This window comes from Mustela nivalis (genome assembly GCF_964662115.1).
Source record: "Mustela nivalis genome assembly, chromosome: 14".
In the NCBI taxonomy this organism is placed as follows: domain Eukaryota; kingdom Metazoa; phylum Chordata; class Mammalia; order Carnivora; family Mustelidae; genus Mustela; species Mustela nivalis.
The window spans coordinates 64,531,385-64,558,042 of record NC_139033.1 but is presented as its reverse complement, the minus strand read 5'-3'; the positions used below and the strand labels follow the sequence as shown (position 1 = coordinate 64,558,042).

General features: G+C 40.7%; 1 protein-coding gene across 7 annotated transcripts in view; it reads right to left on the bottom strand.

Annotated features, from left to right (window-relative positions):
- Positions 1 to 26,658, bottom strand: part of ZNF521 (zinc finger protein 521) — a 278,317-nt gene that overhangs the window by 159,193 nt on the left and 92,466 nt on the right. For all 7 annotated transcript variants that reach the window (XM_082698697.1, XM_082698691.1, XM_082698694.1 and 4 more), the window contains one exon: positions 169 to 3,521. In XM_082698697.1, coding sequence (XP_082554823.1) covers positions 169 to 3,081 — 2,913 coding nt within the window. In that variant the 5' untranslated portion in view covers positions 3,082 to 3,521. The remainder of the gene's footprint in view (positions 1 to 168; positions 3,522 to 26,658) is intronic.

The following is a 26,658-nucleotide window of genomic DNA, read 5'->3' as shown; positions in this document are numbered from 1 at the left end:
CAAGTAATTGCTGGCTAATGGCTATGGGGGTGGGGGTGGAACCCACTGCATTTCAATCTAAGCATCTCTCGGCACATGACAGTAAATAAGGCCGCGGAGAATGGACATACCAAGTGGCAAGGGTTTCCTGAGGAGGTTAAAAGAGCAAACAGTAAAAAGGCAAGTTACCTCGTCCGACTGGGAGGGACTGATTCTGGGCATTGGCGATACTTGCGGAGTTTTCAGCTGTGTGCTGTTGCTATCTGGCACGAGCTCTCGGTGGACCGTTTGGATGTGGTTCTGGAGTTCGCTTTCAGACTCAAACTTAACGTTGCAGCTAGAACAGCGAGTCTTCAGTCCCCCCGCCTTGCCTTTCCCCTCGATGGCAGCGAGATTCTCATTCTGGCCCAGGCCCGGCCTATTCGTGCCGGGAGGGATGTTGATGCCTGGGCTGCCGCTCTTACTGAGGTTCACACAGCCGGCGCACAGACCATAAGGCAGGCCGTTGATGTCAAGTTTCACCAGATCCTGCTTGGAACGGAACTCTTTGAGGCAAGATGCACACTTGTACAGTTTTTGGACGTGCTGGCCACGCCCTGTGGCCTGGACGGCGGACCCATTCCCTGTCTTTTGCATGTGGAATGTCCCGTGGATTTTGAGTTCCAAGGTGGAGGTCACGGTCTGCATGCAGACCACGCAGCGAAATCCCGTGAGGGAATTCCGCAAGTCAGGGTGCATTTGGCAATGCTCTAAAAACTCCTCTTCGCTCTGGAGAGGCATCTTGCAAATGCGGCAGTTGCCCGTGTCGAGACTCTTACTGTGCGTGACTTTGTGCTCGGTCAGGGTTAAAAGGGAGGGAAACCGCTCTCCACAGATAGGGCACATGTAGTGTTTGACGGGGCCGAGGTGGGTCTGCATATGCTCGCGGAGGCCATTTTCGGAGAAGAAGGTTCGAGAGCACACGTTACACTTATAATTCCCTTTGATGAGCTCGGCTTTCTTCTTCACAATGGCGCTCTCCCCGGGTCTGATGTTGTGGTCCCGGAGCTGGTGGTTCTGCAGCAGGGTCTCCATGGTGTAGGCCGCCCCACAGATGTCACAGCCGTACATCGGCTCCGACGTGTCCACATCTTCCTCGCTGCCGTCGTGACTGTTGTGGGACTCCTGGCTGTTGGTCAGCAGGGTCTGCAGCTCCACCTCCTCCTTCTGGACCTGCTCCGAAGCCCCGTTCGCCCCGCAGTTGGGAGTCTTGGTCTCGAACACGCAGTGCTTCTCCCGTAGGTGCTTCTCCAGCAGGATGATGGCGTGGAAGGCCTTGCTGCAGAACTTGCAGTTGTACTTCTTGCTGTGGGTGGTGATGTGGCACTGGAGCTCCACCTCGGTGCCAAAAGACTCGCCACAGAAGATGCACTTGTGCACCTTGCCTTGATTTTCCAGGTGGTTGTGTTTCACGTGGAGTTGCAAGTCGGTCTCGTTCCGGAAGTCCCAGTTGCAAGACGTGCACCTGTAGACCTTCTTCTCATTGCTGTGCTTCACGGCCAGGTGGAGCTGAATGGAGACTTTCGAGTCGAAAACTTCTTGGCAGAGCGTGCACCGGAAGAAGACGAAGGTGTGCATGTCCAGCAGGTGTTTCTGAAGGTCGTCCACTGATGTGAACTGCTTGTCGCAGCTCTCGCAGATGTAGTAGGTGGAGGTGATCATGAAATGAATGGTGACGTGCTTCAGCAAGGACTCTTGGTTGGGGAATTCCTTGTTGCACTGAGGGCAGGTCAGTTTGGGGAGCACAGTGTCGAGATGAGTTTTTAGGTGAGTCTGAAAGCTGTCGAGGGACGTGTACTTAGCACCACACTGATTACAGATATACTCTCCCGCCGGACGCCCAGGGGCGCCGCCCACCGCCTGCATCATCTTAAGAGATGTCTGCTCTATGGCCACAGGAGATAAGGGGCTCAAGGCCCTGGATTTCTTGCCGTTGTGAATATAATTCAGGGCCAAGGGAATGTTTTTGTGATTCTCTTTGATATGCTTGTTCAGCTTAAGAACGCTGTTGAATATTGGCGAATTCGTACAGTAAGAACAAGAATAGACTTCTACGACCGGTTCCTTTGGAGTCCCGAGAACGGGAGACCCGAATCGGGAACCACTGAGGTCACAGTGGACCTGTCTTATGTGCTCTTCCAGGGAAGAGTCAGTGAGAAACCCCATGTAGCAATGGGGACAAAAGAACGCATTGCTATCCTTAGCGGCAGGGTTCGCAAATCCGTGAGAGCATCGGATATGTTCCTGAAGGGTGTTGAGGTCATTGACAACTTCAGAGCAGAAGTTGCACTGGTAGACGATGGCAGGCATAGCAGAAACAATCAGACCCGGGTCCTGAGCTTCATGCACTTGCTTGAGATGTTCGTTCAGGTTGTACAGGGAGGGCAACACCTCCAAGCAATACTGACAGATGTGGGCCTGTTCGGGCTTGTCTAAATGCATCGTCTTCAGGTGAATCTGCAGAACGGCCAGACTCGAGAACAACTGCTTGTTGCAGTAAATACAGCTGTAGGTCACTTTCGCCTGTTTACTCGAGGGGACGGTCAGGTCGGGGGTCTGCTGGGCAGCCCGCTTCCTCCCCCGGCTCTTCGGGATGGGTGGGGCAGCCTCCACCATGGTCGAGCTGTCCACGGAGAGGTTGGAATCCGGAGTCGTGCTGGACACGGATGTGTAGCCCACCGTGACCAGAGAGGGGCTGTTGCTGTGGTTGCATGACTCGGCCTGCTGGTGGCTGTCCATGTGGCTGTACAGCTCCTCGACGGTGTGGAAGCTCTCCGAGCAGATGCTGCAGGAGTTCTTCTTCTCCCCGCCATGCACCTGCTCCATGTGGTTCATGAGCGGCGTCTCCTCCACAAAGAGCTCGTGGCAGTAGATGCACTGGAGGGCCGCCCGGTCCTCGTTCGGGGAGCACTCGGGGTGGCACTCCGCGATGTGCTTCTGGAGGTCTTCCGGGAAGTCGAAGCCTTCCTCGCACTGACTGCACTTCTGAGTGTCCTTCATTTTCCAGTCCTCCATCCTGGAGCCAGACTGGGAGCCGTCCTTGTTTCTCTCGTGAACCTGCATGTGTCCGTGCAAGGAGCTAGAGGACAGGAACCCACGGCGGCAAATGGCACATTTATATGGCTTGTTGGACGTGTGAGTCTTTAAGTGGATCTTCAAGTGATCACTGCGGGAGAATGCAGCGTCGCATTCGCTGCAGTGGTACTTCTTGTCCCCCGTGTGGAGCTTGATATGGCGGTCTCGGCTCCGCTTGTGTTTGAACAGCCGACTGCAGTAGGTGCATTTGAAAGGCAGTTTGTCGCTGTGGCTCTGCTCATGGTGCTTTAGGTAGCTGAGGCGGCTAAAGGACTTGTCACAGAATTGGCATGGATACGGGAGTCCGGGGCCGCCTTCTTCCTCTCCAAAATCGCAACCTTCTCCGTGGCTAGGGGAAGTCTGGTCCTTGCTAGAAGGTGAGGAAGCCGGCCAAGAGCAGGTGGGATCATCTTCAACATCCACTCCATCTGCAAGGAGAAGCAAGGGAACATTTCATCTCACGGGCTGAGACCTCGAGAGCGAGTTTACCTACCATTCTCGACAAGTCCATTAACGGTCGGACCATGTAGAACCTTCCGGTGGAGGGGGGGGGACCAAAAAAAATAAAAATAAAAAAACCCGGAGGACAAAATATTTGAGAGGAACACTTTCAAATCTGAGCCCAAAGCTTTTATTCTACATTTACTTTTTACTGGCTTATAAAATGTAAGAAGATATTAAATAGTTCTATGTCTAAATTACCACTTTTATTACTTTTTATCATTTTTCCTTAGAAGCAAGGTATATATTACGCATCGACAATTTTATTAAAATGCAGATTTTAATATATTTAATGTTTCTTCTGTATTCATTCTAAAATGATTTGCATATTATGGGAGCATCTGAAGAACCAAATGAAAAGAGGAAATATTACAGGAATGATTTAAAATTAATGCAGTCAACCCAGATGTCTAATATTTAATAAAAAATTCCCTCTACATTTTGCTTGTTTTTCTATAAAAAGGCAATTCTGAGGACCAAAATCTTTTATGGGGTTCTTATTGATACAGACCTTATTGCTTTCAGCAAAAAAATATTAAAAAGTAAGCACATGGAGGAAGACAGAAAACACAATAATAATTACGTCTTGTGTAATGAAAGACAACCAGGATTTCTTCAATAACTGAAAGATTCGAATACCATAGGCCAAAAAATGGATTATTAAATGTTAGCAGGGTACCGCTAGATATTACATGTAGCTAGGATCAGCCAGGATCAAGAAAAAATGAGAGTTTCACAAGGGCCAGATTGTAATAGTGTATTTTGTTTGGAAAGTTCAAGAGGTGGCCCACCATTTCTTCCTTTTGCAAAAGCTTCAGCGGCATGAACTTCCTTAGCCAAACAGGACCTGCACTTTGAGGTGAGCAGAGACAAAGCGACTTGTGAAAAACTGGAAACAGGAAAAGTGATAAATGATTATGGTAAATGCTGAAAGATTTATGAGTAACAAAGAGAAGACAAACAAGACTGAAAGCCAGATATAACCTTAGCAAGTTATCCATAAAGTAACTCTACCTTATATTGGGTGTTTTTTAACTATGTTCTTGGCAAACATGCACTCCTATCCCTGTTGCTTTCTTAACATCCAAGTGGAAAATAAGACCTTCTCAAGTAGGTTATAAAACCTCTTTTTTGCTTTTCAAAACAATCTATCATTCAAGGCGAGAAGAAACTGTAAAAGCTTTTCACTCTCCAAAAGAGCAAGATTTTTCAGAAATGCAGATGAGTAAAGACCATCAAGTGAAGCTGGTGGACACAGTGATCCTATTAGGATAATAGGTTCAATTAGAATATTATTAGGATATTCTAATAAAATCCGATTAGAATGTGATCAAGTAAGTTTTTAAATTCTTCAAAGCTCAAGTTCACTAGCAAGCTATATTATTAACATAAAAGTAGAAACTGGCAAGCATTATGTAAACAAATTCCACGTCTGCTTTCTTTAAGGTAACAAGATTTTACTAGATTATCAGCCTCTTGCTTATCCACAGGAAACAGATGAAGATCATTCCTTTCCTGCATCTAGAAACTGATGACAACACCATCTCACTATCAATGCCAGATGGCAACCATCTAACTCTGAGAAAACAACCAAACACCATTCCTGGATCCCTGCCCACTGCAACAAAGCTTCGCAATACAAGTTGAAAATCGCATGATTTTACATCCTCATTTATATGAGTCTGTAGCCCAACATGTTTCCAGCATAAAAAAGGATCTGATAGTTGTGGCTTTGACTTAAATTTAAAGGTGAGTGCGAAGGAAGAACCTAGACAGACAAGCTCAACTCACCATCAACCATCAGATAGAAAAATGATTTTTAAAATTTTAAAACAAAACAAAACAAAACAAACCCTCAATGGTGATTCTAGCTTCCCTTTTAAAAAACTATGAGGCACCTAACGACGGTGTCCCTAAAACAAACCAAAGTTTTAAAATATTTCCTTTAAGTGAAAAAATTGCTATTTATTAAATTTGTTCAGCATTCTAGGTCAAAAATCTAATATAATTCAGATTTCTCTTTCAGGCTTATATCCTGTTGTTTCACTGAAAAATATTTTCAAACACATCATCTCATTGGTACAGTTGGGAAAACAGTGAATCAGAATTTATCCTGAATCTAGACTCAAAGAAAATAACTACTGACCCTAAAAATTTAGCAAGTGAACTTATTATTAAATTGCAGATTGTGTCCAGGCATGATATACTGTTACACAAATGTACAAAAAATTACAGAGCAACCGACCATTATAAATACTGTGCAATCCCTGATACCACTCTTAAATCAGGTTCTTGTCTGTGGCCATGCCTGACTCTACTTATTACATAACTGTTCTCTTAAGCTTGTAAATTTCAACATGTCAAGTGAGCTGAGGGTGAGGATCAAGTTTTTACTCAACCAGGCTTCAAGGGAGCTGGAAACCTTCTCTTCCCTCTCTCCGACCCCTATTATTTGGTCTTGGGGGAAAGGAAAGTGAAAAATCACAGATGATGTGTCTTTGTAACAGAAAGACATGAAAAGAGAGGCTTGGGCTGGGGGTTGGAACAGACGGAGCAGGGTCAAAAGTCTGAGCAGGGAACACTACTTTTAGAAAAATAAATAAAGGTTTCATGAAAGGCTGATTTCTATTTTAAAATCTAAATGGTAAAAACAAAACAAAACAAAACAAAAAAACCCTCATTTGCTAGTACTATAAACGGATGTGTGCTCCCAGGGACACACAAGGCACTCAGTGACAAAACTCCCAGTGGGGTTGGTCCTGGCTCCAAGGGTATCGGTCTCCCAAGACTTCTGGTGGTGGTGGTGTGGCCAGTATTCTCTGAGGTCTGCCTAAGTCTAGAAAGCTGCCCGTCTCCAGGAACTTCAGCTTTCTGGCAGTCACCACGCAAACCGTGTTTAGATGGCTAATACAGATTCGAACAATTTCACGTTCTTTTTTTCACATGGGAGAAAACTATGGAGGATTCTTCCAGGGCTGGTTTCTGAATCAACTCAAACTCTCTTTTTCGCCTCAGCACTAAGTGCTACTTACAGGAATGTCTTTCTGCCGGTTCAATGGCAGGTTTTCTGCATTTCAATGTGAAGTACTTAACATGTCCATGTTACATTTTAATATTTGGAATCAGTCACTTCACATTAGGTGACTCTCAGAACTGTAGCTCTTACAGCCGGGAGAGGGGGGGAAAAAAAAAAAGAAAGAAAGAAAAGAAAAGAAACAACTTTGCTGGAAACCAGCTCCCTGGCCTAAAAGTCTATTTAAAGATGCAAATGTGTGTGCATAGTTAGTGCAGATGTTTTTCTACAGCAACTGTACTTGCTGAGTTTCGCCATTTCCATAAAGCACATTAAAACAAGTGTGTGAACACTGAGAGATGAAAGTCTCCAACACTCCTGAGACTTTCAGTGGAAAGTAGAGCCGCCTGACTTTTCTCCAAGCAGACAGGAATGCCCATGATTCAGCAGCCTGAGTAAATAAAAGAGGTCCTTATTTCCTAATTTTGCTGGCTGGCCACACTGCAGCAGCCTCTGTGTTCCTGCCAAAGGGGATGCAGGACTGGAACTACACCCAGCCGCTGAAGGCCTGTCTTTGTTAGCCAGCCAGGCTTTCCCGACCATCTTCTGGCAACAAAACGACCGTATCCTGCGAGGAAGACCTCCATCTCAGGCTTGATGGTTCTCCAGTCTGCCGAAAAGGACGAAACGACAGATTTCGCCGGGTCTGTGTCGGAGGAGGACAGCTGGAAACTCAGTTAGCGGCGGAGCAACACCTGTTCGGTCATATTGACGGGGGAAAGCGCTCACGAACAAAACCGTGAAGTCAGACTAGGAGAAGGTGTTCCACAGAGCACAAAGTACCTTTGTGATATAAGCCACTGGCCCCCTGTGTGCCGGCCTGGGGAGGAGACGGCAAAGACTGGGTGTGATGTTATCCTGGCTACTGGGGATGAACAGGCGAGCGCACCCCCCAGCAGGGCGCATCGGTTGCCAATCAGGGACCCGACCCGCCGGCAGAGAAAGGCTAAGGGTCCTGGCCACTCTTTCTGGCTTTCAAGCCAAACTGAAGTCGCCGATAAAAATAAAAATAATAATAGCGGTAATAAGATCAAAGAAGTAGGAAGAGAGGATGTGCGGAAAGGTTTGGGATGATGCCAGTATTTATTGTGCACCATTGAGCGCGTGTTGAGGGCAGGAAGCGTGCCTTTCAGAATGTTGACTCTCACAATATGGGCCGCCTGAAATTATTAAGGAGAAAGTAAAATATGGCGGAGGGAATCACTGTAGATGTTAAAGAAATTATCCAGAGCTCCAAAGTTATGGAAGCTTTTGACATTTTTCGTTCTTCACATGGCTGGGCCCTTGAGAAGCTGGCTTACTGATATCCTTTTGCTACCTGAACTCATTCACTGCAACGGCAGGGTACTCTAAACTGCCCTTCGGGGACTCAGTATCGTGTGTGTGCAAGTGCCACACAGCAAGGTTCCTTAACAGGGACAGGATTTACATCTGTGGTTACTTTTTAAGTGAGGAAAAGTACAAATATGGACAGGTCTGCTGCCTCTGTTTTCAGGAGTGTGATGACTCAGAATGAGAAGAAAAAGTCAAGAGTCTGGAGTTTTATTTCTAGCTTCATTACTGACTTAGAGAGTGACCTGGCCAAGTCATTTAATCTGGCCCTACCTAGGTACCTCACCTGCAAAATGAATATAATAATTCTTGCTCCTGCCCCTCTGGGGTGTTCCAGAGATCAGTGAATGTTTCTGGGGCACCTATCATCCCTGGAAGGAAAGCGGAATAAGTAAACAAAAGGATTTACATGTGTGGCATGCATTTAAATTTCCATATGTAAGAGTGTTTAGTGTAAACATATTTTAACTTGTTCTTTCCTTTAATGAAACCACTGGAAGATTATCTTTCAGGATCAGCCCCATGGAAATCTACAGTGCCTTAAGCGTTGTACATTCCGTCATCAAGAAAATAAAACATAAATAGCTGGTGATATCTAAAAATTAATGGACCATAAATCCAGGCTGACTTTGTTCCAAGTATTAAATTATCATACATAAGATATAATCTTGGGTCTTTACAGACAGATAACCTTGGAACAAGTGTTTTGCTCTGTAATTCTGAAGCCAAGTATGTAATTTTCAAAGTACCTCTCAACACTAGCAATACAGTCATTGCATTACTTAACATCAAAATAAGTTCATTTAGAAGATGATCTTTCAAGTGTGGAACAATAGGTTAAAACACAAGACCCAAGCAGATTTCCAGGTTATTTCCTCCACCAGCTTAAAATGATTATTTCTGCCAGCACAGGCCCTGTAAGAGCAATTCTGAACTCTCATATTAAAAAGAGTTCATAGTCCTTTTTGCATTCATTAATTACCCGAGCCACCTTAAAAGAAACAGAGAATCCCGAGGGGAATATGTAGTTGTGCACAAAGACGAAGAGAAGCTAGGCACCACTCAAAGAGAACAGTGTCGTCACTTCACAGAGGAGACAGAAATATTTCTTGTGTTAACCTGTTGCTATCACAGTAACAATTTGACATCACCATATGTAAAACCGTCTAACCAAATTACACAATACATTTTTAAAGCAGTGGTTTTCGAGGGCTAAAGGATATGGTCGTTCTGAATAAACCATTACGTATTATTACACAATTGCTTCCTTTCATTCTCAATAGAAATGTCAACAGTTTTAGAAAAGCTGCAATTTTAATGATATAACTTTCATACTTTTTGCAAAAATCAACAGCTCCACATGAAATTCACTTCTTTGTCATAAAACTTATTTAACTACTTGAAAATGTGTACTCTTTATGGGGTGTTCAAAAGAGAAATGTAAACTTTAAAATTATTTATAATTCACAGATGCTTTTAAATTCTGTAATATCCGAATTGTTCTAGAAGGACCAATTAAATGCATTAACGGTTAGGTTACGAGGGAAAAGAGTGGTCACCTATTAATGATAGCAGCTGGGGGGAGCAGGAATTGGTGGCGCACATTTTTTACCACAGTATGAAGAGGAATTCCAGATATCAGAGCTCACTCTCAACCAGAAAAAAGAAGTTCACTCTCCCCCCAACAATCCTTTAACGCTTCAGATGCGCCAACATAAGAGATAAGAATTGTTATCACCCCTCCACTGCCCGCCATGGGTCTTCATATCCACACTGTCTCTTTCGCCAGACACATTTCTATTTTGTGTGCAGAGAGAAGTACAAATGTTTTGCTTACTGTTGCTTAAAGTTCACTTGAACAGACGGAGCTCAATGAATTCCATCTTCCGCAGCCAAATTAAACAGAAAACAGTGCATTCTTAAGCAGTTCACACTTAACTCCACCTCTCAAATCAGAGGAAAAAGCTGACGCACAACTAGTTAAAGAACAGTCATCATCACCCTTACGGAAACCGAGACGTGTTTCTGAAGCCAGACAGAAGGAAAGGGGTTTCCATTTATGTGGGGGGTGAGGACCGCTTTACTTTTTCTATCTTTTGGCTCACTTAAAAACATATATTAACTAATGATAAGCGTCAACCTCTTGGCATCCAATAATTGGTAATTGTGTATTACACATCTGTGTACAGCGCTGCAAAGGAGAGTCTTCTACATTATTTAACATGTTTCTTTTTCCTTGAATAATGACAGACATCATCGTGGTGAATTTCCCAAGCTCTCTTTTCCTCTCTACTGTTTCAGGTTAGAAGGCATGTTGCCGTTACTTTCTGGTCTTGTATTTACATCAGACCTCACACCACAAAGAATTTGAAACAATTCTTCATTGCTTATTTTGTTCATTCATTCATTTAACCCGCATTTTTAAAGCACCTACTATGTGTTTGAGTCTGTTAGTAGCTTATGCACTCTAGAAATTCCTTATTTTCTTTTAAGTTTTGGCTTCCTTATCTATATAATGCCAGAAAAATGCCAGCCTGTCTCATAATTAATATTATAAGAATCAAACATGACATTGTATAAGAGCTTTCTGAATGTTTATAATATAAAAACGCCCTAAATTGCTACTACTACCATGAAAGTCAAAGTTACCTTTAGGTTATAACTGATAAATGTGGAAACAGCACAAAGGAAAACAAATTAACTATAATTTAGTTGATGCTTTTTTCATATTAAAATTCTACTACTTTTATTTTTTTAAAGATTTATTTATGTGTTTTAGAAAGAGAGAGAGAGCGCAGGGGAAGGGCAGAGGGAGAGAAAGAATTTCAAGCAGACTCCCCCTGAGCACGGAGCCCGACATGGGGCTCGATCCCAGGACTCTGAAATCATGACCTGAGCTGAGGATGCTCAACCCATTAGGCCACCCAGACAACCCTGAAATTCTAATACTTGTAAAGGTAAATCCTGTAAATAAAAGGGGGTACTTTTTTTAAAAGCAAAAAATAAACAAAAATACCCCCCCCAAAAAAACATCTTCTGAATGCTATTATAGTTATCTGGAAAGTTCAATGTGCAGTAGCTATTCCTTAATAGCTGCATATTACCAAGAGGTTGTGATGAACTCATCACCAAAGTAAAACACCATAACAGAATGGCCTACATTCAAAATCTTGAAGCCACATTACATGTTTTGGACACCAGCTCTATATTTCATATTATTTTACTTGTCTAGAAATTTCTGGAGGCAAATTCTATTTTGCTTCAATATCCTTTGCCCTAGTGTGAAATACACCTGTTAAACTTTTTTTTTTTAAAATCCACACCTTCTGGAATTCCCAGCAAATTTCTCAGTGGTACCATGCTAATCACTAATAATTCTACATTAACTGCTTCACTGGGGGAGTATAAGGCAAAAGGGATTCTTCCACTAAGAAAACTAACTTTGAAAATATTTTTGTTAGTGAATGATGGGCCTCAGAAAGTTCATTCCACGGCTTTAGTGGTTTTTTGAAGAACTGCCATAACCCACTAGAGTTTTCAAAGCACTCAGATTCTCTTTCCAAGAGGAATCCAGTCTATCGGAGCATTTTGTCATATTAAAATCTAGATTACTGAGTATTTTTCCAGCGTGTAGGCTTTGGTCCAATGTTAGTAAGCTTTTGCTCACAAGGAATTATAATGGTCCTGCAATGATGTTCACTCAGGCTGAATCTCGCTCATATTATATCCACAGCACAGTAAAGCTGACATGAATTTCCAGCAGTTTAAAAAGGCCACACTGTATACTTCATTGCGGATAAAGCCACTGGAGAATACAAAAGTGTTGAAAGGCTAAAATTTAATTAATGACCAATTAGCACCCCCTGTGGGTTCATTGTGCAGTAAAGTGATAAATATGGTATGCTAATATAGAAAAAACTGTTACAAAGTTTAGGGGGAAATATTACAATTATCTATTATCTGTGTCTATTTGGCATATTACAATACAATGGACCTCAGTATACTTGATTATGATGTTCATTTGTCTAAAATATGATATGGACCTCTCAGTTCTGGGACAAGCAATCTTTTTTTTTTTTTTTTTAATTTCAAGGCACAGACCTTGACTCATGCCAGGATGTCAGGCTGGGGTATAAACCCCAGTGCTCTCACAGAGCTGGTGAGCGCACCTAGCTCACCACCCTGCACCAGCAACTCTAAGTAGCTTGTGTTGTCCACTCCTCGGTCAATACTGATGCATCGTATGGGGAGGTTACATATGGTGTTGATATTAATAAACTGGGGGATGTGGACTGTCTCTGAGACTTTGTGCATAGGAAGAGATCTACAGGAGGAGAAATCACCAACATGCCCTCCCAGGGTAGAGTTTCACAGTGTTTAACAGAATCATTAACTTTTACATTAACACTTAAATAGTAAAACTAAAATTGAAAAATAAGGTCAAATCCCGGTAACCCATATGATATAAAGAGTCCTTTATTTCAAGTGAGATAATGTTTGGTAAACTGTACAGGACAAAACTATTTTCTTAAAATGACTCTAACTAGGGTATAACAAAATATTTCTACACAGATCATACAATATCAAATGCTTAGTCACATAGTTTCTTTTTCCTTCCACTTACCTAATTAGGCAAAATTTGCACGGGGCAATCCTGAAAATAAGACTGATTACCAAAATAGTGGATTTTCCAGGTATCTTATTCTCCCTTTATTTTCTATTTCTCACTTCTGGTTCAGTTTAGTCTTCCCTAGAAACTCTACCGGAGAATAAATAGAAAAATAAAATCTAAACCAGTGCAACCTTTCTTTTTCCTTCCTTGTTAATGGTCATAGTAATTCATTTATGGGAGAAAAACCCAGTCAAAACTGTGGTATTGTGTGTGTGTGTGTGTTTATGCAGAACTGACTAAAATGTTCAGAATGGACTAATTATTTTTGCCAAAGTAATTTTTGAAATATTTTTGTTATTTCTCATTACAAATAGTAATTTGCCACTTAACAGGAGTCAATGCAAAATCTTGTCTTACTGAAACACTTCATTAAGGGACATCTTTATGATGCTATGCTTTTATGATTAATATGTTACATATAATTATAACATTTTTATTAAATTTTATTAAATTCTATATTTAATACAACTGAGATGGAAGTGTCTTGTCAAATACTGCAAAACTTGTGGCAAAGTCATGTCTCACAAACCTCATGATAATTCCTTATTCCTACTTCATTTTGTCTACATGCAAGGTAATTTTAACACAACAAAACAATGTATAAGAATCTAAGGCAGCACAGCCATAGTAACAAGACAAGTAATAAAGCTTGCTGGAGTCAGGGGGACCAGTGGGAGACCCCCTCTGTGCCTGTTTCATGATGACATGTAGGCATTTATTCCTTCAGCACCCAACATCTAGGACACAAGCTAGTGTATAAAATTCCACTGAAAACTTAATGTGTTAATGCAATTTAAACAAGAGTAAATTAAGAAATTTGAGTCAGCTAATAAGGAATTTGATATGTATCTGCTTAGTCCTCAGGTGAAATGCACCAATTCTGAATCATAATTTTCATGGAGAAATTTAGGACAATGTTTTTGCCATTGAAGAGGGCGATATGGAGAGCAACATGCATCTGATGTGGTCAAGCCTTATTGGTGTGACCCTAGCAAAAGCATGTTTTGAATACTAAGAGACTTTTTAAAAACATGCTAGCGCAGTTCTGGGATGCTGACAGACTCAGTGCTGTCTGTTAGAAAGCGCTGGTTTCTGAATCTTTAGCGAGCCTCCTCCCACATCTGACCTCTGCTTTTTCCTCTGAAGAGGACCCAATATTGTTTGGCCTGGGTTATGAACACCTCTGGGTCTGACTTGAGGATCAAAGGAAAGAAAATAAGTGAATTTGATTGATGCCTACACAGAGTAAAGAAAGTCAGGGCTGTCATTCCTAACTTTTCATATGTATGAAACATAAGATGGAAGATCTATGCGAAATCTTAACCTTCAAAAACAAACAAACAAACAAAAAAACCAGTATGGATTTTACCGGTGAGTATACAGGTCAGTGAGGGTGAGGACCATGTCACAATCTCGTACTAAGAGTAGCAGGTGACAGTAGAACTAAAGCCTGACCCTGAGCCCCATGCCAAGGCAAGTAGCTTGGTCCATGCGTGAGAGAACTCTCCAAGTGTCCCCTTCCCTAACCCTCCCTGCTAAAACAACAGCTTCCAATGCCACCAAGTCATCTAGTTTTGAATGGGTAAATTAATGGACTTAAAATTGCTCATTTTCTTTTATTAAAGACTTCATTGTGTTTTTTTTCCTTTACAAAACTAATTCATGGTAGTTGACATGTTTGTATACATATATACAGAGGACAACAAAAACACCTAATACTGCTATGAAACCATGACCTGCTGTTGACAAGTCAGGACAGCCTGCTTCTTAATTTAATTTCGCTTCTGGCTATGGGCTAGAAAACTTTACACACACACACACACACACACATACACACATACACACTCCTCCAGTTCTCCTTAACAGTGGGTCTCCCTCCTTCTCTCTCTTCTTTCTATCTTCTCCTCCGAGTGGGGGTGGCTCAGTCATGTCAAGTATGACGACAAAGACCAGAAGGAAAGTTTCCATCAAACCAGAGCTGTAGTCAGCTTCCCCTTCCTCATGCTCTGTCCCTTGAGACGCATTTCCTACCCTTCATCCCAAACAGGGGTACAACAAAGGCTCCTTCTCACCTTCCCCTAGGCTGTCCTTCCACAATGACTATGGTAGCTCCCATGACTCTACACAACAAAACCAAAGCCTGACCCTCTGCTTCAACCAGATGACGCAGGGCAGTTTTTCTTAGTATCATCCACCATCCCATGCTCCCCAATCAGTCGAACTGTCTGCTGAAGATGCAGACTCCCAGGTTCTACCCCCCTCCCAACTCCAATGCCTATCAAGCCTGAACTTCTGGGGATGGGGCCCAGAAATCCCCATTTTTAGCAAGCTTCAGGGTGCTTCCCTTGCACTCCCATGTCTGAAAACCACTCTAGAATCTTTTATTTCCTCTAAATCATTTAAGTCCCCTGCTTAAAGTCTGCCACACTCTGCTTACCTTTTCCGTATATGCTGCTCTGCACTAGAATACTGTTGGTAGTGGACTTTCTCTCCCTTATTCAAAGACTACACGGAATCCCAGCTCTTCCAAGCGGCAGATTTTACAAAAAGAAAACCTCATTATCTCCTTTGCCTACCCATCCCTTAACAGTTGCCTCACCACTTTCAGCAGGACACCCAGTTTCCAGTCTTTCCAGCGTAATGTCCAATTAGCTCCCATAAGTTACTTCCTCTTTGTAGACGTGTTATTGGCAATAGCTTGTATATTTCTAGAAAAAAGACAGCAACCATTTTGAAGTTACAAAGTTCCAAGTACCTAAAAGCTGGGTGTTGCATGATTCTGATACAGAGTTGTGAGTGTGAAACAGCTTGTTTCAAACGCCCAACTGGAAAAGTCCACATCTTGAACTTTGGTTGATAATTCCCCTCAAGCCACATTAACCAGATGAGAAATATCAACACACCACGAAACAGCTCACCTGTGAACCACTTCACCTGCAGAAGACTGTCCTAACCAAATGCAAAGCAAACAAATCCATGAAAGGGGAAAGGAGCTTCCGATATTCAGCAATACTTTCTTTTTCTACTCAGGAAGGCATTGCTAGAATGGCTGATTAAGTGCCTTAAGTTTGGACCTCTCTATAAACTGCAGATATCTTTTTCTTTTTCTTCCTTTCTTTTCTTTTTTTTTTGAACTGGCTCCTCTCAGTCTCCCGCAACTTCCTGGGTTCTACACGAAACTGTGGTCTGCCATCCAGTAAATTAAGCCTTCTGCTGTCAGGGCTGGAAGTAGGAGGCGAGTAGAAAAGTGGCTTGATCGCAAATGATTTTTATTGGCTTCATTTACATCCTGTTTAAGGTCTTCTGAGTAGTTCAAGGTGTCTTATCTCTGGCTACCAGGGGGTATTTTGCAGTCAAAGCAGTTAACATACTTTCTCCCTCTCCTCCGAACCCTTTCCCGCAAGCTCTCGCTCTCTTGCTCTCTCTCTCTCTCTTTTTCAAGCCATCTTATCTTATCACACACATCTCTTCAGGCTGAGGAGAACCCATACTGATCAGAAGCCATGTGCTCTATTGTTGTTTGGGGCTCTTGAAGACAAATGAAAGTTTAAGCAAAAAAAAAAAAAAAAAAAAAAAAAATCAGTTAACCCACTCAGTTTAGAAATATTCAGGACTGTCTCACTTGTATTAGTGCTAAGTGGTGTGAGAAATTTTCCCCTGTGATTCACATGCACACAGGATATCTACTCCTATAGATTAAGAAGTCCAGGTACAAAGTTGTTGCTACCCTATTGCCTAGTGACCCTAAATAATGAAGCTTACAAACATGCCTTTATGGGAGCCCTCATGTTGGGGTGACTCTCCCCACACTGTAGGTCATTTACACGCAATATCGCAGAAGGAGAAAGCTCGAATACATACGGTGGAGGGAGGGGAAACAGAAACAAAAAGGAAGCCTGGGTGGCTCAGTTGTTTAGCATCTGCCTTTGGCTTAGGTCATGATCCAGGGGTCCTGGGATCGAGTCCCACATCGGGCTCCCCACTCAGCGGGAAACCTGCTTCTCCCTCTCCCACTCCTCCTGCTTGTGTTCCCTCTCTTGCTGTCTCTCTCTCTCTCTCTCTCTCCATCAAATAAATAAACAAAATCTTAAAAAAAAAAAAAAAGAAAGAAAAGAAAAAGAAACAAAAAGATAGTGGGGGCCAGTGGGGAACAGCAGTTAGAAGAGACTTCTCTCCAGAGGCACCTGAATCCTAAATGGTGAGGTCAGCATAAACCCTAGATGGCTGTTAATAACATGCAGAATACATCTTCTCTAATAGCATCACACACCTTTTTCAAATCTATTAAAGAATCAGACAGTCTGCGCATTGAGGAGCTTGATCTTCCGATCTTCCGTTAGGAACTTGAACAACAGCCCGCATCCTGGCTTCACACTGGAATTGTCCAAGGGAGCCTTTAAAAATACGGCTCTCTCTCCCGATCAGGTAAACCAGACTCTCTGAGGGTTGGGGCCCTGGGGAGCACAGTCAAGGTTGACAACCATGGCCCTAGATTATCACCAGTCGATTTGCAAAACCCCATGAAAGGCGGTCCAAAAAGCCAGACTCCACAAAAACAAACCCCCTTCCTATGTGGGCTCCCCTCCTCCGTGACAGGGGAGCTGGCATGGGGCAGATCTGCTGCAGTACTTCGTGTCAAAGGCAATGAACCAGATATTTTTTAAAAAGTTACAGCAAGCAATAGCAAATACTGCAATCACTCACCATTATCACACGCGAAAGAGCAATATGTGACCAGTTATTAGGCGTCTCATCTGTGTGTTTTATATTCCTTTTAAAAATTCCCATTCCTCTTCTCCTTCCTACTCCAGCACCCCATGGGCTCCTTTATATTAGTGATAACCCCATCCTTTCACCTGTAGTGAAGGTTCTCTTAATTGTCCATTATCTTAGTGTGTCAGCACAAAGGAGCAGGGACGGAATCCTCGTCCAAACGGTTTCACCTCCCTCTCCTGAGAGTGATGCCCTTGTCAAGGCATTAAAGACACGAAAACCTGCCACTTATCAGAATTGTATTTGAATCGAACCACTGTCCTTGAAAACTGTAGGCAGGAGATGGTATCAAACCACACCACACTGCCAGCTCCAGTTCCACCGCGGAAGGAACAATCTGAAAAGATACTATCCAAACTTTGCCATGCATTCCTCATAATAGAATTACAGGTAACAATGAAAACATGTTCGCCGATTTTCTTATAGGTTAAATACAAAGAAATTCATGGGTCAGATTGTTCAGGAATGCAATGTTAACCGCTCCTAGCCCTGGGACACCTTTGAATGTAAACTCACCAAGGAACCAGACCATAAAACCCTTCTAATTGCTCCGCACCTCCAATTCTTAGCAAACGTAAGTCGAGACTATTAAAACATCACATCTATCTCATTATAATGAGGGGGAATGAACACATCTCTAGTACTCTGATGGAAAGATTCAAAAATGAAGCTCATTCTAAATAGCATTGAAAAACAAAAAATGATAAATGGAAAAAAAATACTCTTTTCAAGTATTCTGGTCAGCTGGTGTGCCTTCCACATCTTTATATTTATTTGCCACCTTTTACACTTTTTTCTTACTCAATTCGAACCCGCACTGCCTTAGGAAAAAAAAAAAGAATTTATGCGTGCTTTTAACAAGTAAACAAGTGTACAAATTAATTCAGAGAGCAGTAATTTTGAAAATTTTCTATGTTTAATGTGCACTGCAGTTAAACTACTTTTTCTGTACAAATTAATTTACTGCATCAGTGATCGATGTTTATGTTTAGGCAATTTTATTTCTCAGTATGGTAAAATTAGACCTAATAGTTGCAACCTGTTATGTCCAATCTGTCACTGAAATTCAAATTGCCTTTCTCCTATTATTCAAGGAGCAATTTGGAGGAATTAAAGCCATCTAAAAACAGAAGACAAACAATTCTCTGTAAGGACTCAACAGTCTGTGTCGTCAACCAAATCCACACCCCTGTGATCTCTCGTAAGCCGGTCCTTTCGACATGATCTTCCCGAGCTTCTCGAACTTTCACATCTGCCGAGCCACACAAGAGAAAATTTTAGGATGAACTGAAAATTGTATCCTAAAAATGCCCAGCCTTTTGAGAGAAGTAATCAAAAGATGCAGAGATTTTATTGTGAACTCCAAAAATCACAACCCCAAATTTCATGGCGGGTTTAAGGTGCTACATCCTTTTTTGTTGTTCTTTTTTGCTTTATCTATGAAGATACTCTTTAATTTTCTCTTGCAAAATAAGTTTAATTCACAAATCACTGTCTCACTGTGGAGAAATCAATGATTTAGATGCCTAAGATTTAAAGTTTGCAGCACGGGTGCTGAGATTGGAAGAATAAGACCTATTTCACAAATTCTGTTTTTGTTTGGTTTTTCTCATTGTTTAGCCACAGGCTAAACTACCCTATGTAGTGGTTAATGCTTGCTCTATTCTATGAATACAAATGACATTATCTAAATGGAGACAATGGGAGGGGACAAACTGAAAAACTGGTGCAAAGCCTTCCAGCCCTAACCTATGAGAGCTAGAAGGACCTCCCACCAGACCCATGTAAAATGGGACATAATCTACTTCACATACTCTACACCATCATTTTATACTATGCTTTCGGTAGGTTCTATAATTTTCAAGAAAACGGCTCCAAACCAATTGTTACTTGGTATAAGAGAATTTCTGAAAATATTTCTTTGGTGACATTCCCTGACTGCCATCTTGTATTCCTTCCCCAGTTGAGTTTTGTTGATTACTAGGAGAGTACACATAGCACAGGAATGCCTCCTTATGATGGGATAGCCAGTTTTCCCATAGGCTTGTGTTTCCACATTATCAGCGGAAACCTGAACATTTCCTTCAAACTAATCACCTTCTCTTTTTCTTTTTTTCTTTTCTTTCTTTCTTTTTATTTTTTTTATTTTTTTATTTTTTTTCATTTTTAGCTTCACGGTGGCCAAGTGGCCAATGACTACTTTGAATTTGTTCTTAATCTTCCCTTGTTTGGCTGAAATAGCCAAATGCAACAGCAGCTTGCCTCAATTTAAGCCTATTTAGTGTCTTCAGCTTTTATGTTCTTCATTAGTCTTCAGGGGGGACCAACTTTTATTCTCGGGGCAGGGAGGGACAAAGGACCCGAGGCAGTTCTTCCATGACCCTGACACAGCTTTCCCTCTATATGGAGAGAAAAGGACACCATTAAGAGGGGTAATTATTTGTAACTATTTGTTCAGAGTCATTCTACATCAGTAGAAGAGCTGGTATTGAAATAAATGTAATAAAACTAACAAAAATATCATTCTATTGCTTCTTTCTCTTTTTTTAACTTTTTCATTATCACTTTTAAAATTCTAAGACAAATGCATTTCCTCAGACGATTGCTTAGATCATCAAGCTGATTAATAATTTCATTTCAAGGCAGGACTGATTAATGTGGATTATTCAACTGATTAATACTGTTACTATATCACACATCCACTTGGGCTCTAAGTATCTTGTTTTCCAAAAAGAAAAAAAAATTTAATTATTGAAATGGTTTCTAATTAATGTGACTTGGTCTTCTTAAGTTTAGAGAACTTTATCATATCGTGAAATTGAGGTTTCATTTGTCCTTTTTTGGTTCTCTCTGTACCGGAGAATTAAGAAAAGAACAAAATGAAAACAACATATTGAATGATAGCATTTTAAAATTCAGGTTTATGATGGTTAAGAATCTATTGCTCCCTATACAAATTCATTGGTTTCAAAAAGTCAAACTTATAAAGGATGTAGATGAATGAACTACTAGCACCTCATCTTTCAGTCTCCAGGGACATAGGGTCCCCACCGCAGCCCACGAGAAACTATGAGTCTCCCTCACTCACGTCAGTGGTGAATGGATGGAATTCTATCCATCCTGCCCCCTAGAGACACCTCCGGGCTACCCTTTTATGGCATGTAGCCTGCTAAACAGAAGACCCCTTGCTGTCTATGTGATGTGGCTACTCTATCCACCTTGACCCTGGCATTTCAGGAAGCCTCTGCCCTCACATAGACTCTGACTTCCACAGCTTCTACTCAGCCACCCTCTGGGATAGAAAGAAACTTCTGGCTCTCCCAAGAGTTCCCAGCCTCCTGTGCATCCTCCTGTTCTGGAAGGAGCCTGAGAAGTCTCTACGCCCAGTGCTGATAAAACACAGGGAAGGACCAGCAATGCTTGCACCTGCAGTGAGTGAATCCTGAAGAAAGGCTAGTCTGGCTTCCTTAATGAAGACTCAGAATTCAAATTCCCATCTAAAAATGCTTACAACTCACTGTGTGACTCATTGTTCAGTCACAAGCATCCCACAGCACAAACCAAAGGCATTGTTATGAGAATTATAGAAGACAATCCCATCCAAGAAGATAAATTACAAAATATACCCTCTTATAGAGAAACTACCAAAACACTGTCCTTTCCACTGGCTGACTGAAGCAGGCTGAATTTCTGTCCCTTCATCCTGTTGTTGGGCACTTTGTGAAATTCACAAACTGTATGTCCGGACCCTTTACTACAAACCTTATCTTAAAAAGAGAGAGAGAGAGACGAGATAGCCCAGGAACCTAATCTGCATTTATTGCATTGTTCCATTAGACAATATGTGATGAATTTCAAGTAAACAACTTATGAAATAAACTTTTGATGATACTGAAAACTGCAAAAAGCAAATGAATCAACGGTTCTCCAGCAAATTTTCATTGATCTCATCGATCTCATTTATGCAAAGTTGTTTAGTCTCAGCATGTCTCCTCTGAAAAGAGAACTTTTTTCAATTCCATTAATTTTATTGTGGGTCATCAATGTATACTTTTTATAATGCACAATCCCTTGACGATGTATCTTTGAGCTAATGTGCTTTTTATTCTATGCTTCACACAGTTTAGGCGGATGATGGAAGACCTGGGAGAAGTGGCTTATTTGAGGCAACAGTATCAATTGCTTTCCTAACTCATTCAAATCTACTCCTTGTTGGTTTGAACCATTCATTCATCAAACAGGCGTTTGGCTCTGCACTGGGATACAAAGGTATACAAAATGAGATCTTCCCCTACTCTTGGTTTTGGATAAATACAGACACAGCTATTTTATATATATATATATATATATATATATATATATATATATATATATATATTCATTCTTAATATAATGTATTCTTAATATAATGTACATATATTCTTAAAAGAGCATATGTATTTGTGCATTTGTGCTCATTATGAACAAGATTTTTCTTAAAAACTATTAAATGAGTTTGTTAGTCAAAAGCTACTACATTTCAGGGTACCTGGGTGGCTCAGTTGGTTAAGGGTTGGACCCTAGGTTTCAACTCAGGTCATGATTTCAGGGTCCTGGGATCAAGCTCCATGTTGGGCTCTACTCTCAGTGGGGAGTTTGCTTCAGATTCTTTCTCCCTCTCTCTCAACCCCCTCTGCTTCTCCCCCTGCTCACACACACTCTCTCTCTCAAATAAATAAATAAAATCTTTTTTTAAAAAAAGCTACTACAGTTCATGTGTATTTTGTGAATATGCATAATAATTAGATTCCTCAGTGTAAGTCCATAGAATATAACACCACAGCCAACTATAGGATGAATGAAGTTTCTGAAATAGACAGGATTCATTCGCTGTTATAATTTTTTATTTTATACTTATATTTAGCATATTTATATTATGTTATATTTATTTCATATATTTATATTTACTTATATACACATTTATATTTATATATATTTATTTTATTATATATTTATTTTGTTATATATTTATTATATATTATATTTATATTATATTTAATTTTATATGTATTATATTTTTATTTTATATATATTTTAGTTTCTATATATTTGTTTTATTTATTAATAATTTAATAATTAATTTATTCAATAATTATTTTATATATTTTATTTTATATAACTAATTTGTTGGCTACTTTATATTGTTGTTATAAACAAAGATTTATCAAAGCCCCTAAATGAAGCTACTATTTTTTAAAACTAAATTAAAGTAAAAGTTATTCAGTCCCTTCTTTGAAATCTTTAGTTGCTGCCTGGGGCTGATGCCACTTGTCCTGGTCTTCTCCCCACCAACTCCCACAACTTCTTAAAGGAATGTTTTGCAGAATCTGGTGAATTTCCCAGTTCTTACCAGCATGTTACCCTAGAGTGACTTCAACTTGAGCATTGATTTTTCTTTCCCCACCTAAGAGAGAAGTCTGATTATCATTGATGTTTTCTCTCTCGCCTTTGTCACCTCTCTTGCCCCAAGTCCTCACCAAATCCTTCATGGCAGTAGTGGTCCCATGTCCTGTGGCTCCACCGTCCCAGGGAAGGGTTTCCATGGTGCTGCTCATTCTGTGAGCTTTCCACTTTGACAGTCTCACTAATTTTCAGACTAGTTCTTCTTTCACATCATTTCCTTTGAAACAGAGACCACTTTGAGGCCGACCCAGTGAGCTAGGGACCAAATTACTAGGTGTGTCTTGGCTAGTCTTGCCCTTCCGGTCTGTTCGTACACTCCGTGTTTACAGGTGAGACTCTGTACCTGGCACAGCAGATAGAAGCCCACCAAGACACTGTACTATGACACTGAGTAGTTCACTGGATGGGGCGGGGGAGACAGACTCTAAATACAGGTTTGCAACACAGTGGATCGCAGGAGATCCACGAAGAAGCACAAGGATACAGAAAGGCCACCTGAGCGTGTGTGGCGCTAAACCTTGAAAAATCATAAGAGTCTTCCAGGTATAGAAAAGAGGACTGAGCATTTCAAGCAAAAAGAAGCATATGTACAAAAGCACAGATGATGTGATCGGGGAACCGACATTGGTGTCAAATGACTAGACGGAGTAACTCAGACTTGGCTGTGTATTAAAAAATCACCTGCAGATCTTTTTCAAAATACTGATTCTTGTATGCAAGTCCCAGAAATTCTAATTACACTGGCCTGGGGATGAGTTTAAATCAGTGATTTTGTTGTTGTTTGCTTTTTTAAGTCTGCCATGGGGATGCTAACAGGCAGTCAGGATCTGGATTAGAACATAAGACTTTGTGAGAGGAAGTGGCAGAAGACGCTGTTAGAGAGTCAGGATCCAGCTACGACAGACTTGCCTATCAAGCTAAGGGCTTTGAGTTTATTTGCAGGCACAGAGAGCTGTTAAAGAATTTCAGTCAGAAGAGAAGGGACTCCATGAGAGTGCTCAGGATCAGGAGGGAATGCATGAAGGCTAGAGGCTATGGCAACGGTCCCGATGAGAGATGAAAATCTGAAGTAAAGGAATAGCAGCGGTGGTACCGTGGAGGGGATGCATTCGCTTGTGCAGAAAAATCCAGATCCAGAAGAACAGATCATTCACTAATTACACATGATGAGTAAAGAAAAAATCGCAGGGTGTGTATCCCTCCTAATTTCCTGCCAACCGTAGTACTACTGTCACTATGTAGCTGGTTAGTGCAACTGTGTGCAAGATCATTAGGGTGAGACAATAGTTCTGAACCCCATATGTAAGAAACAACTGGGCTCCTTTCTAATTAGAGCCAGCTATCTTGAAATAGCACACACACATAAATGCACATAAGTGCACACACACACACACACACACACACACGCATCTCAGAGGTCACAAGAAGATTCCAGTTGGTTAGATTAGAACAAAGCCGTCATCCCTATACAAAGGGGCCTCCCATATATGTTTTACCGGGCTAGGTTAGTAACAACACCCTTGAACCTGAAATGCTATGTGATACGCCACTGAAGCATTATGTAGGAAGAACACAGGCAAAGATGACCACAACAGAATACGAAAGCAAGAACATTTCAATGTGTTAACATTCCTTTTTGTTCTCCCTCTCCTCGAAAGTCTTTGCAAGAACGAATGTATGTCAAGACGTTATCAGTTATGTAGTGGCGATTTTAAAATGTAAACTTCTTCATATGGACTTTTAGGGAAAGAAAACCTTTTGGTTTTCTAAATAAGTTGAGTTAGTAAAGATTATTTGGGAAGTTATGTTGATATTCAAAACAATCCCCTTAACTGTGTACTTGCCTAGCTTTACCTAAATAAAGAACTTTGTATAAACCCTTTACATACCTCCCCCACTTACTTACTCTAATGAGTAGTCATTAATAACAAAGTGTAAATATTTGAGACCCTTAGGCATTGGCATGTGTCCACAAATTTTCTTCTGTCTTGTCTGACGTTACAAGTGTGTACTCCTTTAAAATTAAAGTACTGTGCATTATCAGAATCATCAATACCATTGAGGATCTACTAAATGCTTAAACAATATATTTTAAGAGGGGTTGGCAAATTAGATTTGCAGGTTAAATACACCTATTTTTGCAAATAAAGTTTTATTGGAACACAGCCGTCTCATTCATTTACACATTAACTATGAGTTCCTCCATAAAGCAGAGTCGACTACTTATGATGGAAACGATATGACCCGCAGAACCTAAAATATTTACTATCTTGATTTTTACAGCCGAAGTTTGCAAATCCCTGTGTTATAACATTGTCTTAAAATGTATTAACAAACCCCTCTCATACACTAAGAATAACTTTTTAAGATACCATATTTCTTTTTTTTTCTTTTAGAATCTCCACTGTCTTTACTAAAATAAATAAATTCAACTTTGCCTAAAAATGACTGAAATATCAAACTTCAGGGGAGGGCCAGTGAAAGCTGACAAACTAACAGTAACTACATAAATTTAACTCTGCTAATGCCTGTGAAGGAATCTCATCCTTTAATCATTTTTCATGTGTCCACTGTTTTTTTTAGTTTTGTAATTCACTAATACTTTCTCCTACTGAGCCAGTTTGTTTCTAGAATCTATCGTATATTATTTAGCTGTCTGTGACCGGGTAGCCAAAAAATAGTCATCGGTCAGCTTTCAGCAAGTGTCCAACAACAGGCACATACATTATCATCAAGAGATTTCTTTGCCAGATCCTGCTGTGGAATAGATACGAGGTAAGATAGCTGTATTTTTCTGTTCGGGGTTCTCCTTCTTTAAAACTGTCTCATTTAAATTGGTCAGAATTTGTTCCTTTTATTCCCCTAAGAATGACTGTTATATGCATGAATTTCTGCCTTCTGCTAAGACTGTAACAATCTTTCACCTATGGGCCTTAGAGATTAATGTCTGTGTGGGTGCCAGATTCTTCAGAAACTAGCTGCCAAACGTGTTATCTTCCAAATAGTGAGCTCTGATCTCATCATTCCCTTTTGTAAAATGTCCTGGCATTCAGGAAACCATGCTGTTGATATGTGAATTATACAGATTCTACAAGCTTTGATTTTGGTTTCCCTCAAACACCATAATTTCCATGCCCTATTCCAAGAGCAATCGTTTGGCTACCTTGAAATTTAAGGTGTCTTATGCAGAAATCACCCACTTCTACTTGGTTAAAAATAAGTGTGAAGGTAAGGGATTCTTAAGAGAATAAATTTTTTTGAAGTACTACATGTGAAAATATATTTAACAAAATGTTAAATTTTAGATTTGTAAAAATATGCATCTGTTTGATGTTACATAAACCAAACAATCAATGAGAGTTTTTTTGTTTTTTTGTTTTGTTTTGTTATAGTTTTTTGGGGTTTTGTTTGTTTCTTTGTTTGTTTGTTTTGGTTCTTCTGCTTGGGTCTTCTAGAAGGAGGGTGATATATATAAAATTATTTTGAATGTAATTCAAATAAGGCTTTAGAGGGAACTTGTCTATTCTCAAAGCTACATATTTTAATTCTATATTGCCATTTTGTAGGTGGAAAATGTTGGAATGTTCTGTCCTATTAAGAGTAACAATGGTTGGTCAAAAGGGAAACAATAGCATTCGATGGGACTGCCTTTTTCTTTCTCTCTTTCCACTTCTATTTGCCAAACTGCCCACTCTGCTTTTTATGTAAAACTGCAGATGTCTTCTTATTAATCAAGATTCTAATACATTCCAGATGAGTAAACAATTTCGGC